This window comes from Dama dama, chromosome 24 (assembly GCF_033118175.1).
Source record: "Dama dama isolate Ldn47 chromosome 24, ASM3311817v1, whole genome shotgun sequence".
In the NCBI taxonomy this organism is placed as follows: Eukaryota; Metazoa; Chordata; class Mammalia; order Artiodactyla; family Cervidae; genus Dama; species Dama dama.
The window spans coordinates 41,816,153-41,833,512 of record NC_083704.1 but is presented as its reverse complement, the minus strand read 5'-3'; the positions used below and the strand labels follow the sequence as shown (position 1 = coordinate 41,833,512).

General features: G+C 43.5%; 1 protein-coding gene across 3 annotated transcripts in view; it reads right to left on the bottom strand.

The window, feature by feature from the left end:
• The window catches only part of PRICKLE2 (prickle planar cell polarity protein 2), a 337,833-nt gene that overhangs the window by 83,723 nt on the left and 236,750 nt on the right, over positions 1-17,360 (bottom strand). For all 3 annotated transcript variants that reach the window (XM_061128147.1, XM_061128148.1, XM_061128149.1), the window contains one exon: positions 14,983-15,166. In XM_061128147.1, coding sequence (XP_060984130.1) covers positions 14,983-15,166 — 184 coding nt within the window. The remainder of the gene's footprint in view (positions 1-14,982; positions 15,167-17,360) is intronic.

Genomic DNA, 17,360 nt, shown 5'->3' with positions numbered 1-17,360 from the left:
TGTTTCTTAAATATCATTTACAAGAATTAGGTTTAATAATTCCTTAAGTCTTATTTCTATGAGTCTTATATCTCTTCCACCCCTAGACCCCCAAGCTCTGGACAAGAGCTTCAGATTTCATTCCCAGTTCTTTTTTTTTCCACCCTCAGATGGACTTTTTCAAGAAAAATGTTTTCACTTTTGGCCTTTCCAATCAGTAATTATATCTAATGTTTCTTAAAATACCAGGTACTGGGATAGTTGCTGTACAAGGCAGGAACCATCACTATCTCCATTCTATGCATGCTAAGTTACTTCAGTCATGTCCAACTCTTTGCAACTGCATGAACTGTAGCCCACCAGGCCCCTCTGTCCCTGGGATTCTCCCAGAAAGAACACTGGAGTGGGTTGCCATTCCCTTCTCCAATCTTCATTCTATAGATAAGGAAAAATGACTGCATCAAGGTAAAATAACTTGTTCCAATCATAAATATAGCCAGAGAGCAGCAGGAGAGCTGGATCAGGTACCATATGCATCTGATAGCACAGCCGTGGATTTTAATCACTCCGCTTGGGAAGGACCACCCACTGATCATATTTCAGCAGAGCTATTTCTCATGTCATATTCACCATCCGGATGAATTACTGATTTCCACACAGCAGTGGGGTCCAGGCAAGGATGGATGCTTCAAAACCATGCACAAGTTCAACTTCAAAAGGACTTACACAGTTTCAGTTGACTGTCTCCCTCAACGATATGAACAGAGTTGCCAAGTGGTTGACAAAATTAGTCAGTTGACATTTCAGCTCCTTTCTCTGCTTGCCTCTCCATCCAAGGCTGTGATGCTTGCAATGATTTACAAAATGATGGAAAAGGAGGCAGAGAACAAAAAAGAGGCTGAAGTGTTCAACATCTTAACCATCAAAACTTGCGAAATCATAACCTGCTTCCTTTCCTCCACCAAATATTCAGTGCCAACGAGGACGAAGACACCATTTCTTATTCCTGACACCCTTTGGCAAGAATCAGAAAGGAGGTTTCCTAGATACCCAGGATTTCATGGAAGAAATGAAAAGTCATCACTGAGCTTGGCTAGTTAATATTCACAGTCCATCCTAGGTTGCTGCTAGACTTTTTGGTAGCTCTATGGAAATTAGAAAAAGCAAGCTCCCAATGTCAGAGGGGGGAGTGTTGTATCAACAACCAGGTAAACTGCAAGGTGCCCTAGGTGAAAAAAAATTCCCTACTCTGGTTGGTGGACTTCACAGGTAGCTCTAGTGGTAAAGAACCTGCCTGCTGATGCAGATTCGGGTTCGATCCCTGAGTGGGGAAGATCCCCTGGAGGAGGGCCTGGCAACCCACTCCAGTATTCTTGCTTGGAGAATCCCATGCACAGAGGAGCCTGGCAGGCTACAGCCCACAGGGTTGAAAAAGAGTCGGACAGGAGAGAAGTGACCTAGCACACACGCACACATACACTCTGGTCTGAAGTCATCAGAGCCCAGCTGAAGTAGCCTCTCATCACCGCCTTGGCCAGGCACCTCTGCGTGGCACACAAATGGACAACTGCCTGTGGCAGCTCTCGTCCTCAACCAAGTGAAAGGTTATCAATTTATCTTCTTGGCTCAGGCAACGTAGGTTCAGAAATCGCCTGAATAACTAGCTTCCCTTTTAGCAAGATGGGATCACTGAGTTTTAATCAGCCTTTCTAATTGTCAGAGCAGTAACAACTACCGCCACTATTTATCAAGGGCCAACTGTATGTCAGGCACTGTCTCAGAGCATTTAGAGATGAAGAAAAGAGCCAGTCCGTGGAACTGATTTTTTAGTGCCATCCATCTGGATGTTGATGAGTTTCTGTCCCAAATCTGTTTTTGTTGTGCATTAATTAATATTGAGCAACTCTTTCTGACAGTACTTGGCCAAAGGGCTCAGTTACTTGCTGAGGCAACCAAGAAACATTAGGAAGACTCCAACACTGGCATGCAAGGATGCTTGCCTTCCTGCTTGCTACAGAGCAACTTGATTCATTCACTTTATTAAAGTATTTGATACAGGAGAACTTCACATATTTAAAGTATACAACTTGATAAGTTTTGACATAGACATAGACCCACAAAACCATCAGCATAATCAAGATACTGAAATACCTATTACTGTCAAAAGGTTCCTCTGCTCATTTGTCGGGTCTTCCTCCCACTCTCTCCATTCACCTCTTCAGCCCCAAGTAACCACTGGTCTGCTTTCTGTCACTACAGACTAGTTTAAAATTTTTAGAGTTTTATGTAAATAGAATCATACAGTAGGTACTTTTACGGTCTGGTTTCTTTCACTGAGAATAATGATTTTGCGATTCATGAATGTCACTGCATATATGCAGAGTTCACTCCTTTTTATTGCAGAGAAGCATTCTACTCTATGATATAACACAATCTGTTTATCCATTCAGGTACTGATGGACATTTGGGTTGTTTCCAACTTGGAGTTATTGAAAAAAGAAAGCTAAAAGCTGCCATTTTTAAAGCCGCGTGCTTAAGGCATTGCCTCATTTAATCTTCACAGCCATGCGACAGTTGGATAATGATATTCTTATTTTTCAGAGGATGACAAGAAAGCTCATGGAAGTGGATGAACTTGGCCAACATTAGAGCAACACAGCTAAGGTGTGAATACAGAGCTCGTGAGTGTCAAAGCCTATACTCTGGAACACTATGAGCTCAGGGGGATAGGTGCTTAAAAGGTAGATGGCATGGGAGACCAGCACAGAGCCTATCGGCCGTGCGGTTCTTCCTCGGAGAGGGACTGTCCACACCCGCCTGTGAGTAATTCCACGCTACACAAAGCACAGTGTCCACACAGGGACTGGGCAGCGCCAGCTCTAAACTTGGAAAACAGCCACAGTGAAATCATACCTAGACTAAGGGTGTGCGCTTAATGGGGACTTAATACATTCATAACTGCTGAATGGACACACGGCTGAACGCACTAGTGAATGAATGAATGGATGGACAAACAGATGGACATAAGGAGGAAGGCAGCTACTAGCTGCCCTGATGGTAGGTTCATCCAACCAACTCACGAAACCACTCAAATGTCTCATGAGTCAGAAGGCGGCAGGGATCATCTTGATCGGAAATCAACTGTCACACCAGCCCACAGCGGAGGCTGCTCAGTCGGCAGAAAGGGTGAGCAGCTGTTAACTCTGACAGGATGGCAAAGTCCTGAGGCTCACTCCCCATGTCCAGGATTCTGGTTCACGCTTACTATAAAAGTGGGAGCCATCTGTCTTGAGAGTGAGACCTCCAATGGCAGGTCTCCCTTCCTGGATTTGCAGATGGGCCTTCGCTTTTCCAGGCCTCGTGCTCTGCACACGAGCCTTGAGAGGGCCCTGCTGGGGGCATCTGGCCACACTGCTGCTTACTTCATTCATCTGGCAGAGGCCCTTCAGTCTAAACCGAAGTTCTAATCCCACCTCTGACAGCGCCTCTGAAAACCAGTTCATTAACAGGCAGTTTTATAGAAGGCTGCACAGACAGGCATATCTCCCATCACCATCGGATGACGTCAGCGCATGTCTGGAGCCAAGATCAACAGAACGTCGCTCATGTGACTGGCTTCCTGAGAACGGCAGGAGACTGCATTCAGGCCTCCTCCTATCTTCCTTCTTCCCTTCCCTTCCCACTCATTCCCCACTCAGCACTGAGAACTCTGGAGTGAGTGACGGTGAAAGCTAACACGAGAGAAGCAGCTTGGAAGAAACGTAATCCAATCCAGGTGGGGAGGCGTGCGTCTCACCGCAGCCATGGAATCCCATTTTGAGCTCAGCATGTGCTGATGCAGTAATGAAATGAAGACGACACTGCAAATGGCTGGTGACTCTAATGATTGTGTTTGTGGGGATTTTTTGAGGGGTTATTAGATTCCCTATCTATGAACCAGAACCACCCAGCAGGCCTAGAGAGATGAACTACTTTGTCATTGTTCTCTCCACGCCTGCATACCTGCCAGCCTCTGTCCCTCCTGGTATAAATAGCTTCTTATATAAAAAGAACAAACTGTCAATAGCCTGAAAGTGAATGGAAAAGCTGGGTGCCTGGCACTGCAGCCTTGGCCCAATGGTGAGTCACAGATATAGAGTTCACGGTTCCCAGACAGCAGGGACCAGAGCATCTTCTGGATTAACAGGCTAAGGAGGGTGGGGGGAGGAAGCAGGACCAGTCAAAGAATTAAAAAAATTATCTTGATCCTATATGCAAGACAGCAAAAGAGACACAGATGTAAAGAACAGACTTTTGGACTATGTGGGAGAAGGCGAGGGTGGGATGATTTGAGAGAATAGCATTGAAACATGTATATTACCATATGTGAAACAGATGATCAGTGCAAGTTTGATGCATGAAGCAGGGCACTCAAAGTGGTGCCCTAGTGCTCTGGGACAACCCAGAGGGATGGAGTGGGAAGGGAGGTAGGAGGGGGGTTTAGTATGGTGGGACACATGTACACCTGTGGCTGATTCATGTCAATGTATGGCAAAAGCCACCATAATATTGTAAAGTAATTAGCCTCCAATTAAAATAAATATATTAATTAAAAAATATCTATAATTCTCCTTTAACAAACAGCCTTGTATTCAGGCCATATTCAGCAGATATCAGCCAGGGGCAACAAGCTGGGGATGAAAGACATCTTGCCCACGGGGAAGATGCTGGGGCTGATCCTCTGTTGCTGTCCATGGGCAAATCTGCATCAGTGTCCAGAAGACCCAAATAACGAGGGTGGTGATGACAGCAGCTACCATTTCATGAGGACCTCCTATGAGTCAGCATCTCCTAGGCTCTTGAGAGAGTAATTCATTTAGCCTTCACAGCTATGTTAGACTTGGGCACAAGCCTCTTCATTTTACAGACAAGAAGCTTAAGGCATCCAAGGTTACAAAGCTAATGAGTGGTAGAGCCAAGATTTGGCTCCATGTACTTTCAACACTCTTGTTTTTCAGGAACCCAAGAGCAGAGGTTCTCAAGCTTTGGCCTGCATGAGAAACCCCTTAAGGCTCTGTTGAAAGAGAATGCTGGGCCCACCTCCAGGGCTCTGGTTCAGCAGGTCTTGGACACAGCCTGAGAATCTATATGTTTGACTAAGTTCCCAGGTGATACTAATGTTGCTGGTATGGGAACCAGACTTTGAAAACCACTGGAATGGCTGATTCTGGGTAATCTAACCATCATTCCAAGTAACAACACAGCTTAGATGTCATCTCTTCAGAGAGGCTTTCTTTGGTCACCTCATTTGAAGAAGTAGATTCGCCAAATCAGGGACCAACAAACTACACGGCCTGTGGGTCAAATCAGGCCCACTGTCTGGTTTTGTTAATAAAGTTTTATTGTCACATGGCCATGCCCATTCATTTATGCGTTGTCTGATTGCTTTCACATGACAACGTTGGAGTTGGCTATTTGCGAAAGAGACTATGTCCCACAAAGCCTAAAATATTTACTGTCTGGCTCTTCACAGAAAAATTTTGCCAACCCTGGCTCTAAATCACATCATCCCCTTTTTAAAAATTACTTTCCCAGCACACTGAAAGTGTATTGTTCATTCAATAGTTCACCTGCCTGATTCTTCCACTAGGGTGTCAGCTCCGAAAGAGCAAGAATACTTGTTTGTTTGTTCATGGCTGTTCCTGCAGTACCTGGAACATACTTATCACTTGATAAATATCTGCTCAATGAATATCACTGCTGAGTGCCCAGGTATGAAGACACCATACTAGGCACACGAGGGCCAGTGGAGGAAGATGACAAAATGTGTCTGTCACCAAGTGGGTAGCCAGGATGAGAGACTGACAAGGGCCAGAGAGAAAGAGACTGCTGACAGGGAAACAAGCCTTTGAAGGTGGGGCTCTCCCACTTCCTGCAGTGGTGGGGAAACTGGAGGTGGGGAGAGAGGAATCCCTTAGTCACCAGGGTCACCTGGAGATGAAAAGCAATCTGTCTCCCCTAGGAATGAAAGAGCCTAGTGTGACACATGCTGCTCCCGCCTCCCAACACACACCAAGTTGGCTTCCTTGGATCTGATATCTTGGGTGGATCACCATGGAGGTGAGGGCGGTGTAGGAAGAGGAGCCCAAATAGGTCCTGGGTCAAGCAGAAGGCTGGGGTGGATCCCGGCTCTGCCCTTTATGAGCTGGGGCACCCTGGTCAAGCCTCTGACTCTTGAGCTGCAAGGTATTCGGTGGGGAAACAAGGGGATTTTATACAGGGATGAAATGTGACTTAATTCATGTAACATCTGTTTACTGAATAATCTCTCAGACATTATTTTAAGCACTGAGGATGTGGTGGTGAACAGGACCATGTCTGCCTCTCTCCAGTAGGCTGACATTTTAGACATTTTAGAAGGTAGGCCGTATGACAAAAGGGGTAGACACAAACATATATAAAGCATACATTACGCACTTGGCTTGGTAAAGGCCTCTTGCTCCCTCTCTAGTCACCTCTGAATGGGGAATCTGTGCTGCCTTCTCTCTGCTCACAGGCAGACATGTCAAGGTGATGGGTGACGGGGGTGCCTTTGATTTCCCAGGGCGAGGAACAGCAGTGGAACTGCCCAGTCCTCAGGTCGGTGGGTGGCTGCCTTGGCAAGAGCTCAGCATGGCACAAGCCCTACTCATTTCTCCCTAGACCGTCCAACAATGCCCTCCCCAAATTCTGAGCACAGATAGAAAGTGAGTACAGATTTCATTTCACTTCTGAACTTCTGCAACCAACCAGATCTTTGCAGGGTGGGCTTCCTCCTATCATTCAGTAGCAGCTCAAAGTGCTGCTAGGTCACATTCAGAGTAATCTAACCTCCCCAGAGAGGTAGGTCCTGATCAGTCAATCTAAATTAGCCAATCCCTGCCGCCCCAACACTCTGGCCCACAGTCCTGATCACTGAAGCCACTGGATTTCCTTCATTTGTTGCTGTTGTTCAGTTGCTCAGTTGTGTCCAACTCTGTGTGACCCCATGGGCTGCAACACTCCAGGCTTCCCTGTCCTTCACTATCTCCCGGAGCTTGCTAAAACTCATGTCCATTGAGTCGATGATGCTATCTAATCTTCATGGTTAATCAAATGCAAAGCACCTAAGACAGTGCCTGGTGCATGCAAGAGTTCACTAAATGTTTATAGCTTTACTGTTTATATCATTTTCAAATTGACAATGTTCAATTATCTCAGTCATTTGTTTCCTAACGGACAGGTCTCCAACAGCCGCACTCAGAAATCTCAGTGATCTTGGTTACTGTTTTATCTGCAGCGCCTAGCATGGTGCCTGCACAGAGGAGGTGCACAGGAGACCAGTGAAGGAAGGAATGAAAACAGTCCGATCACTGTTCCTTTGTCACAGAGTTCTCCAGCACACACTGTGATTCATTCTTCAACTCTGACTACGGGGTACAGTCCAGTGGAAAGCTGGCATGAAGCCCATCCACTAGAGACGGCTGCTGAAGAGGCTGCGAGCGGCAGAGTAAGGAGCCATGCCTTCAGATGACCTGAGCATCGTCAGAGCAGGCTATTCTGCTTTGTGGGAAGGCTCTCTTTGCACTCTGAATGGTCTACAAAAATGCCCCTGGAACTTACTCCTTGCTAATCCGGGCACTGAGAAGCCTGGCTACAGGTAACCTCAGGCACCAAGGAAGCGGGGTTGGCAGAGTGTATTTCTTCAGCAGACACCCCCAAAGCCCACTTGGGACGCTAAAGTTTTCAGAGTCAGGTGGCTCCGCCTGGGCCCCTGTCCAAACTGCTCTGGTTCAGTGCGGCCAGAAGTTCACAAAAAAGAAGCTGCACCTTTACAGCAAGCCCACAGAAGAGAACCTGGGGAGCAGAACAGCTCCGGCAGCAGCAGAATGAAAATGACTTTTTAAAGCCTTTGAAAAGGCCGAGGAGGAACCCTGGATTCTGGCTGACCCCACATGCTGACTCTCTCCCACCCGACATAACCGTCCTCCATGTGGACAGCCTGATGTTCCTTCCTCGCTTTCTCCTGGCTGCTCAGGGCAGTAGTGATCAGTGAGACTTGCTACAGCTCTGCAAGAAGGGTGATAAGGAGACAGTCATTCTATTGAGCATCTACTGTGTGCAGACACTACCCTGGGAACCTTCTACATGCTCCCTCACTTGGGGCCAGTCCAGTCCTGTGCTAGATCTATAGGTCTAAAGAATAACAGCTCTGGGCTCTGGGTGTCTGAGACTGAATTCCTCTCTGCTGCTTCTCAGCTGTGTGATCCTGGGCAAGTTACCTCATTTCTCCGAGCTCTGCTTTAGTCACTTCTAAAACAGGAAAAATGACGACCAAATCACGTTGTTTTAAGAGTTAAGCATGGTAATGCATGTGAAGTTGAAAATGGTGGTGGGCATGAAACAAGGGTTCACAGCAAGTTTAGTAATTGTCTCCATGTTATCATCACCCTCAGAAGGAAAACTGAGGCTCCTGGAAACTGAACCACTTTCCCGAGGTCAGAAAGGGAGCAGAAGGCAGACTTACTAGACTCTGGGAGTGAGGCTTTTTCCACTGCACTGTGATACTTCCCCTTGTGCCTCCGAATGCATTCTCCCAGTGATTCTGTGACACAGCTGGTCCTCTGGTTTGGAAATATGGAGAGCTTCTGTCAGACCCTTGGCTCCTGGCACCCTGAGTGTAAGAGCTGGTGGTGCTGCCTCAAGTCTGTGCCGGAACACAGTCCTTCCCCGCACGTCATCCATCTCCTGCCTTTCCAACCTAAGACATCTCTGAAGCCGCTGGGATCATTCAGGGAATCTGCTTGAATACGTTTTTTAAGAAAAAAGGAACAGGAATAATGGCTACAGAATAATCCTGTTCTTATGTAGAAAAACACTGAAAAGACCTTTATCTTTTCAGTGTGATGCAACCCTGAATATCACTGGTTCCGCAAAGGCTCCTGGTCACCTGCCTGTCTCTTAACAAATATTGGTAGGGTGCCTGGCACTGTGCTAGGCACTAGGAAATTCCTAAAGAACAAAGCAGATAAGACCCCTGACCTCCTGAATCTTAAAGCAAAGCCAGAAAGCTAAATATTAAAGAAATAATTATACTGATAAGTAATTACAAGTTTGAGAGGTGCTATGTCCATAGGGTCGTGAAAGAGTCAGACATGACTTAGTGTCTAAGCAAGAAAAATAATGAAAAAGAAATGGTAGGGACTCTTGGAAAGCATGGAATTGGGGACCTAATCTTATATTGGAAGAGTGGGGTGGTTAGAGAAACTCCTTCAGGAAATACATTTAATCTGACATCTGATGAATGAGTGACAATCATCAAATTAAAAGCCAAATAAAGAATTTTACATATTCCCAATAGGGGTATTTTAAACCAACTAATTCACTCCCATCTTTTAGGTAATATTGGATGGTCTATTTTGCCACATATGAAAAAATGCTTTGAAAGCCCCAAATTGGGCAATTACTTCTAGTAGCCACTCTTCATCCTTCCTGCAACAGTCTGAAGTGAAAGTTGAGAGTTCTGGAGAAATAACCTAATTACCATTGTTGATGCGCAAAAACAGGGTTATGGTCAAGGTAAAATCACAATACTGGGAGACCAAAGATGTGCAGACATTCCTGTCTGAGAACTCTCCATGGAGAATCCAAAACATCGATAAAAGGACATTTACTCAGGGGGAGCAATCTGATGGTCTGTTCACATTTTCAAGGATCAGAAGCAGAAGCACCAGGGGAAAAACCACATCCTCACAGACCCCATGAGAGTTATCCACCCAGAGGATGCACTACTCACAACATTTCTGGACGGCAGTTCAGCACAATGAATCAAAAGTCTTACTGGCACAATCAATCAAAAGCCTTAAAGGGGTTTACACATGACCTCTCCACCTCTAGGGATTGTGCTGAAGGAGAGAAGCAGGTAAGTGTACAGGAATGCTGGCTGCTACTGCTTTATTTGATACAGAGAAAAGCTACCAAGGATGCGTATGTTCAAAACTAACTTTTCAGTTCAGGGCTGTTTGATGGTTATGCTCCTGGCATTTGGGAGGGATCAATTCTCCTTTGCGCAGGATCGCCTGGTACTTCTCAGAATGTTTAGCATCCCAAGCCCCTACCCATCAAAATTTGACTGGAACCCCCTAACCATTTTGACAATAACTACCCCCATCTAAACCTACTCTTCCAAATGCCCCCTAGTGGCGAGCGGTGCCACTACAGATTGGTAACTACTAACAGAGAACTATGCACCTATTCCAAAAGATAATCTGGGTCTAAACACAGAAATTTGGGCTTCCCTGGTAGCTCAGGTGGTAAAAAATCTGCCTGCAATGCAAGAGACCTGGATTCGATCCCTGGGCTGGGAAGATCCCCTGGAGAAGAAAATGGCTAGCCACTCCAGTATCATTGCCTGAAGAATTCTATGGACTGTATAGTCCATGGGGTCACAAAGAGTCGGACATGACTGAGCGACTTTCAAATACAGAAAAAAAAAAAATAGAAAAAAATGTTCACAATACATGAAGTGAAAAAAATTTCAAGATAAATGGATAGCATCATCACATTTTTGTCCAAAACAAAACAGAAATGTAAGCCTATACACATAGATTCTTGTTATATGCATTCCAAGTGAAAGTGTTAATTGCTCATCATTTTGACTCATTGTGACCCCATGGACTGTAGCCTGCTGGGCTCCTCTGTCCATGGGATTCTCTAGGCCAAAATACTGGAGTGGGTTGCCATGTCCTCCTCCAGGGATCTTTCCAACTCAGGGATCGAACTCCCATCTCCTGTGTCTCCAGCAATGCAGGCAGATTCTTCACGGTTTGAGTCACGAGGGAAGCCCACACACATTCCAAAAACGTTGGGAAACAGTTTTCTGTGATTGGCAGAATTATAAGTGATTTTTATCTGCTTGCTTTCTTCTTTTCTTTCCCTTTTTTCAATAGGCAAAGTCTTCCCATTATTCCCAAGAAGAATGCTATCTCTTGTTTTGGAGAACAAACGGTGATCCACCCAACAACCTGCTCCTCACACCATTTCAACTCTTGTTTTGACTTATCGGGAGGATGAGTACTGGCCTCTGCTCAAGTAGCGTGGGATCACCATTCTCACTCTGCCAAATACTCAGCCTCGTTTCAAGGCAGCAGCTGTAATACCAGAGCAAGGACCTGGGAGGTGCTCAAATAAATGTTTACTCAACTGAGTCATCCTCTTCTTGTCTGGATTGGGCCAAGCTTGTGTTGACAGGTCCTCCAGGTTTTAACATTACTTTTACCCAGTGGTTCTCAGCCAGGGTGCCCAGCTCATCCCCCAGGGGCAATGAATGGTATTCTGATACGTGTCTGGGTCTGGTCAACCCCATGGAGGGCGTGGTGAGTGCTACTGGCATCAAGTAGGTGGTGGGGGCCAGGGATGCTGCTAACCATCCTATGATGCCCTGGACTGCCCCAACAGCGAGAATCCTTCAGCCTAAAATGTCAACAGCACTGAGGTTTAGAGACCCTGCTCACCATTTCCCTTCCTTACAGCTTGTTAAATAATTTCCGAATTCTTCCTAAAGTATTATCTGCTATAAATGTCTCCCCAGAGCGGTTCTAGGAGACAGAGCGCATTCAATGACCTGCCGAAGTCTGAAGAGAAATTGGAGCCTTACAGATGACCTCAGACGGGCCATCAGGGAAGACTCCAGTTTTCTGTCCTGCCTCCGCAGGGCTCTCTGCACAATATTAAATGCCTCACCTGGAGCGAGTGGAGACAAAGGATCTTCGCAACCTCTCTGATCAGTTTTCAGTCTGGTCATTAAAAAACACACCTTAGAAGCCTTTCTTTTCTGGCATCGATTGTTATCTTTATGGTTTTTTATACTATTTTAAGAAGGCTGGGTTTTTGCAGCTAGCAGATTTTAATAAAATTAACTGCCCATATGCAAGAATACCTCCTTTTAAAGGGGGGGGGGGTAGCTTTCATTTCCATTTTATTTAACTGAAGGCATTTCTCAGAAGAAACAGAATAATAAAGAGTGTCACCCGAAGGTATATTACCAACCCCACAACCAGGGAAAAAATGAAAGGTTTTTTAACAAAAATGAAAGCATATTACTCGGAACCCTAACTGGTCTTGAGTATTTTGCCTCGAGCACAAAGCATTTTAATATCACTGTAATTTCTCCTGATAGAACAATGTTTTTTCTCAAGTCAGAGACAACTAACATCATATTAAATACCAGAATTTTTATTAGTAAGAGGTATTTGGGTCTTAAGTTTTTCTAAAACCTACTAGGCAACCTTTGAAAAAAAATCTTTAAACCTATAATCAGTTCCATAAGTAACAGACTTTCAAAGATCTTATAATTTAAAAATCTGAAGACTATTTTTTTTCATGCAACATGATCCCTTGAAACACCTTTAATACAGATTCACATTTTATTAGGCAAATATAGAGCCCTTCAAATAGCTTAAAAAGATAGTCTCTCTCTAGAGAACAATTTCCTTTCTAATCATCTGTGTCATATAGGTCTGAGTAAGTGTTGTGAATAGAGAAAACCATTTGAAGAAAAATACAATTACAAGAGATGGGAATACTCTGTCATCTGACATAATTCAAACCACTGATTTAATAGCATTAATCATTTTCTTTCAAAACAAATCAAAGAAAGATGTTTTATGTTTCCCAAAGATATTCACTTTGGATGAGGCAAGTGGCCTTCAAAAATACGTAAGCAATCATTTTTGGAATTGATGGATGTCACCAAGCCCTTTAACTTTTGCAACTGTCTAGTCTCTTAGGTCAGTAGAAAATGTTCTCTGAAGCTGGACATCAAAGAATGATATTTAATGGCTTTAGAAACGAATCTACCTAAGCAGGGAACTGAAAATAGCTTAACTTTGGAATTTGAGAGCCCAGTTCAGCAGGAAGCAACATGAACAAAAGAAGGATGGGTCTCTTGGAAGCTGCTGGAAATGAGGTTAGCAAGAAAACGAAACAGGCTCACAGATGTATCGAGGTGTGAAAACTCACTGTCAAGTACTGGCAGTAGAAGGGTGATGTCAAACACAGATCTTTAGTCACCCACCACCTCATCTGAGTTTCCAGACAAACTCAATCAAATACTCTCATTCTTCTTCAACTTATTAACAATACAGTCTTTACTGAAACAGAAGAAAATAAAGATTTAACCTTAATATACAAACTGGGAGAAAACTGCATGTGGGCCAAGTCTCTCCAATTGCGTCCAACTCTTTGGGAGCCTATGGACTGTAGCCCTCCAGGCCCCTTCAGGCACCTCTGTCCACGGGACTTCCCAGGCAAGAATACAGGAGTGGGTTGCCATTTCCTCCACCAGGGGATCTTCTCGACCCAGGGATCAAACCCACATCTCATGTCTCCCTGCGTTGGCATGTGGGTTCTTTAACACAAGTGCCACCTGGGAAGCCCCTGGGAGAAAACATTCTTATTTATTTCTGCTGATAACCCAACACAGAATTCCTTTCAATTCTCACAGAAATTATTTTCTGAGAAAGTTTCTATTCCAAGATATTTTCATCCTAGTAAAAATTAGAATAGAATTCACAAAACTCAAATGCCTGTAGGGTATAGGAAGATGAACACAAAAGGATAAAATGGGCTTAGTGGTGACCAGGCTGATGAGGAGATTCACTCTTTCCTAATTCTGGAAAGAATGTCTCGCACTCAAATCAATGGCCTGCACACCAATTTTTGAGAAAGTAAGATTTCAGATTCTATTGAAAGTAAGATTCCAGATTCTCAAAATTTCAAGATCTAAACATCAACTTTAAAATTAAAATTTTTTAAGTATGAGCAATTTCTAAGAATTAGTGACTAATTAAAAATTTAAACAATCCTTTGCTGGTTAAACAAATCCTGGTTGTGTGCTCACAATTCCATCTGTCAAATGACAACCTCATTATTGGAAGAAGAAAAATGAGAAATGGCTAACCAAGGAGATGTTATCAGGGTCCCATCCTCAAGTTCTTGGTGAATTTCTGGGTCTTCCCTCACCATAAAGAACTTTTTCTAAGAGCATCACATCTAAAGTTCCAGAGTTAACCTTTTAGGGCTTTTTAAGCTTTAAAACATTGCCAGACACAAAGAAGATCTCCAGGGAAAGAACCTTTCTATGCTAGAGGAAGGGAATAGTGGTCAAATATTTAGGCTGGGATAAACCTTACTCTCAAAGATGCGCAAGGAAGATCATGAAAGTATCCAGCTTACAGGAGGGGCTTCTAAACCAACAGGAGGCTAGAACAGGAGAAAATTCCAAAGACCAAGAAATGCAAAGTGGAGGTTGTACATGATTGAGAGAAATGCAGTGACACAGAAAGAAACCAAGTTCATCTAACCAAGCCAGTAGTATTTACAGCCTGAGGGCAGTGCCAAGATGTTTCAGGAAGTGCCAGCATCTTTCTCTGTCAAGCTGGGCCAAACTTTTCAGCGCAGCATCAGATCACTAGGTAAATCCTCATTTCCTTACTCTCCTTTACAAAGAATCTTAACATTAAGATTGGTGGCCAATGTAGGACACCCCTTCCCTCTCCAAAAATGCAGTTTCATTACCTAATGTTTCTAGATGTTTCTAGAAAATCTTTTGGTAACAGCTTAAATGGAAATGCAGAATGAATTAGCTGTTTCATTTCTCTTCCTGGTTTCCCGCTGGGGACCCAGACATCTTCATCCCATAAAGCAACGTGTTCTTGGACTCAGCAAAGTCAGCTCTTCCTTCTGAACTGGAATGAGGAAGGATGGCCGAAACCAAGGTAAAAGCCAAACCTGTGACTGCCCTTCCGTCAAGGCTGGTACCTCTGGGACTTCCTCAGGAGGCCTGAGGCTAAGACTCTGGACTCCCAGTGTAGGCAGCCAGAGAATCCTTGCTCAGAGAACCAGATTCCATATGCCACAACAAAGAGTTCACAGTCACAAATGAGACCCAGGGCAGCCAAATACATAAATATTTAAAAAGAAGAAGAAGAAGAGAAAGAATAGTACCTGTTCAGGCTTCAGTCCCGGCGGGACCCAGGCGTACTCCTCCAGGGCGCAGCCTGAGTCATCGTCCGAGGTGGAGTTCCTCTGGAAGTCAAACATGAGTTTGCTGACTGTCTTCTCCATCGCCAGGGGCATCACTGTCACCATATGCTCCTCCTGAGGGCACTTGCAGTGCAGGCAGATCTTCCTGCAAGCAGCAAAGGCAGGAGGTGAGAAGGAAGGCAAAAGAAACCATTTTTTCACTTGGCCTGCCACTCACCAGCCCTTGGATCCCAATCCATAAACACATTCCTTGGCAACTGGCTTTTGGCAAAAGCATCTAAAGGAGTGTTCCACACCCCGCCTGTCGTTGTAGAAGGCGTGGCCCTGAGTACCTGCAAAAAGCCCCTAAACAGTCAGGGGCCACCAGGTACGCATGCTAAGGACATTTACACACGGACGCTGACCTCTTCTTCTAAATCAGTATCCCAAGAGGCAAGTCAAAATACCTTTTATTTTACTAGGTAGAACACTGGATATGCACCATGACCACAATTTCCTCAACTGGAATAGTAATTAATATATACCATACATAGTCAGACCAGAAATATCACCAGGAGATTTAACAATACTGACAACATTCCATTTTTATAAAAGGTTTCCAGACCTTAGGAAAAGAAAGTGGTTTTAAAAATAACTGCAGGTGAGATTTTAAGAAGAGTAAAAGTAGTTTTTTTTTCCCACGAAACAAATCTGACCCTAAGATCTCCTGGGAAAGACATTTTCATCTCCACTGAAGATCCTTGTGGGTTTGAAATTCTAATTAGAAACCCTAAATTACCCCACATTGGTAGCTGTTTCTTTAATGTACAAGAGCATCATGCATGTGAATTATTTCAAAAGATAGCAGCCAAAGACACAATTCTCTCCCCCAAACTGAACATTTCTCTTTTAAGATTACCATCTGTTCCCTTTTCCATGGCTACAAAAATGATGAAGCAATAAAAACGTTGATGTCAGCAACACAAAAGCACTTTTAGCTTCCACTGGTGAAATAAAAAGTAAAAAGAGAGGAAAAAAGTAGAGGAGGAAAAAGATTTTAAGAAAATAAGCTGTTTCACCTGCACTCTGACCTCTAGAATTAGTTTCAGGAGCACCTTATAAATGTGATGAGACAGCCCAGAATTCTAATCCCCATGTGTCTGAATTTTTCGACAAAAGCTTTGTGAAGATATAATTCACATACCATAAAATTCAGCATTTTAGAGTGTACAATTCACTGGTTTTTAGTATATTTACAGAGATGTGAAAGCACCACCATTATCTAATTTTAGAACATTTTCTTCACCGTTAAAAGAAACTCCAAGTGCATTATTAGCAGTAACTTCTCACCCTCCCCTCCCCCTGGGCCCTGATAACCATTCATGTATTTTCTGTCTTCAAGGTTTTACTTGTTCTGGAAATTTCTGGAAATTCCACATAAATGGAATCTTACTACATATAGTCTTACCATATACATAAATGGAATTTTACTATATACAGGCTTCTTACACATAGCAGGATGTTTTCGAGATAAACTCATGCAGAAGCACGTGTCAATCTTTCATTTTCTGCATTATAATACTCCATTACATGGATACACTACACTTTGTTTATCCATTCATCAGTCAGTAGACATCTGGACTGTTTCCACTTTTCACTGTTTTTGAATAATGCTACTCTATGTATGTGCAAGTTCTCCGTATGTTTTCAATTCTCTTGGGTATTTACCTAGGAATGGAATTGCTAGATCATACAGTAACTTTATGTTTAACATTTTGAGGAACTGCCAAACTGTTTTTCAAGATATCTACATCTTTTTACATTCCCACCATTAATGGATGAGTGTTCCATTTCCTCCACATTTTTGTCACACTTGTCATTGTCTTTCTCTGTGATTGTTGCCTAGTGGGTGTGAAGTGCTATCTTACCAAGGCTTTGACTTGTACTTCCTTAATGACTAATGATGTTACACATCCTTCTATGTGATTGTATATCTTATTTGGAGAAATGTCTATTCACATCTTTAGTTCATTTAAAATTGTCTTTTTATTGTTGAAATGAAAGAATTCTTTATATACTTTTTGGATACAAGTCCTTATCAGATATATGCTTTGTACAATTTTCTCTCATTTGATGGACTGTCTTCCCTTTATGATGAAGTCCTTTGAAAGACCTAAGTTTTTGATTTTGAGGAAGTCCATTTCCCCCCCCAACCCTGTTGTTCTTTCTGCTTTTGGTATCATATTTAAGGAACCTAAGGTCATAAGATTTACTCTTGTATTTTCATCTAAGAATTTTATGGTTTTAGTTCTTATTTATGGGCCTGTGACCCATTTTGAGGTGCTTTTCATATATGGTAT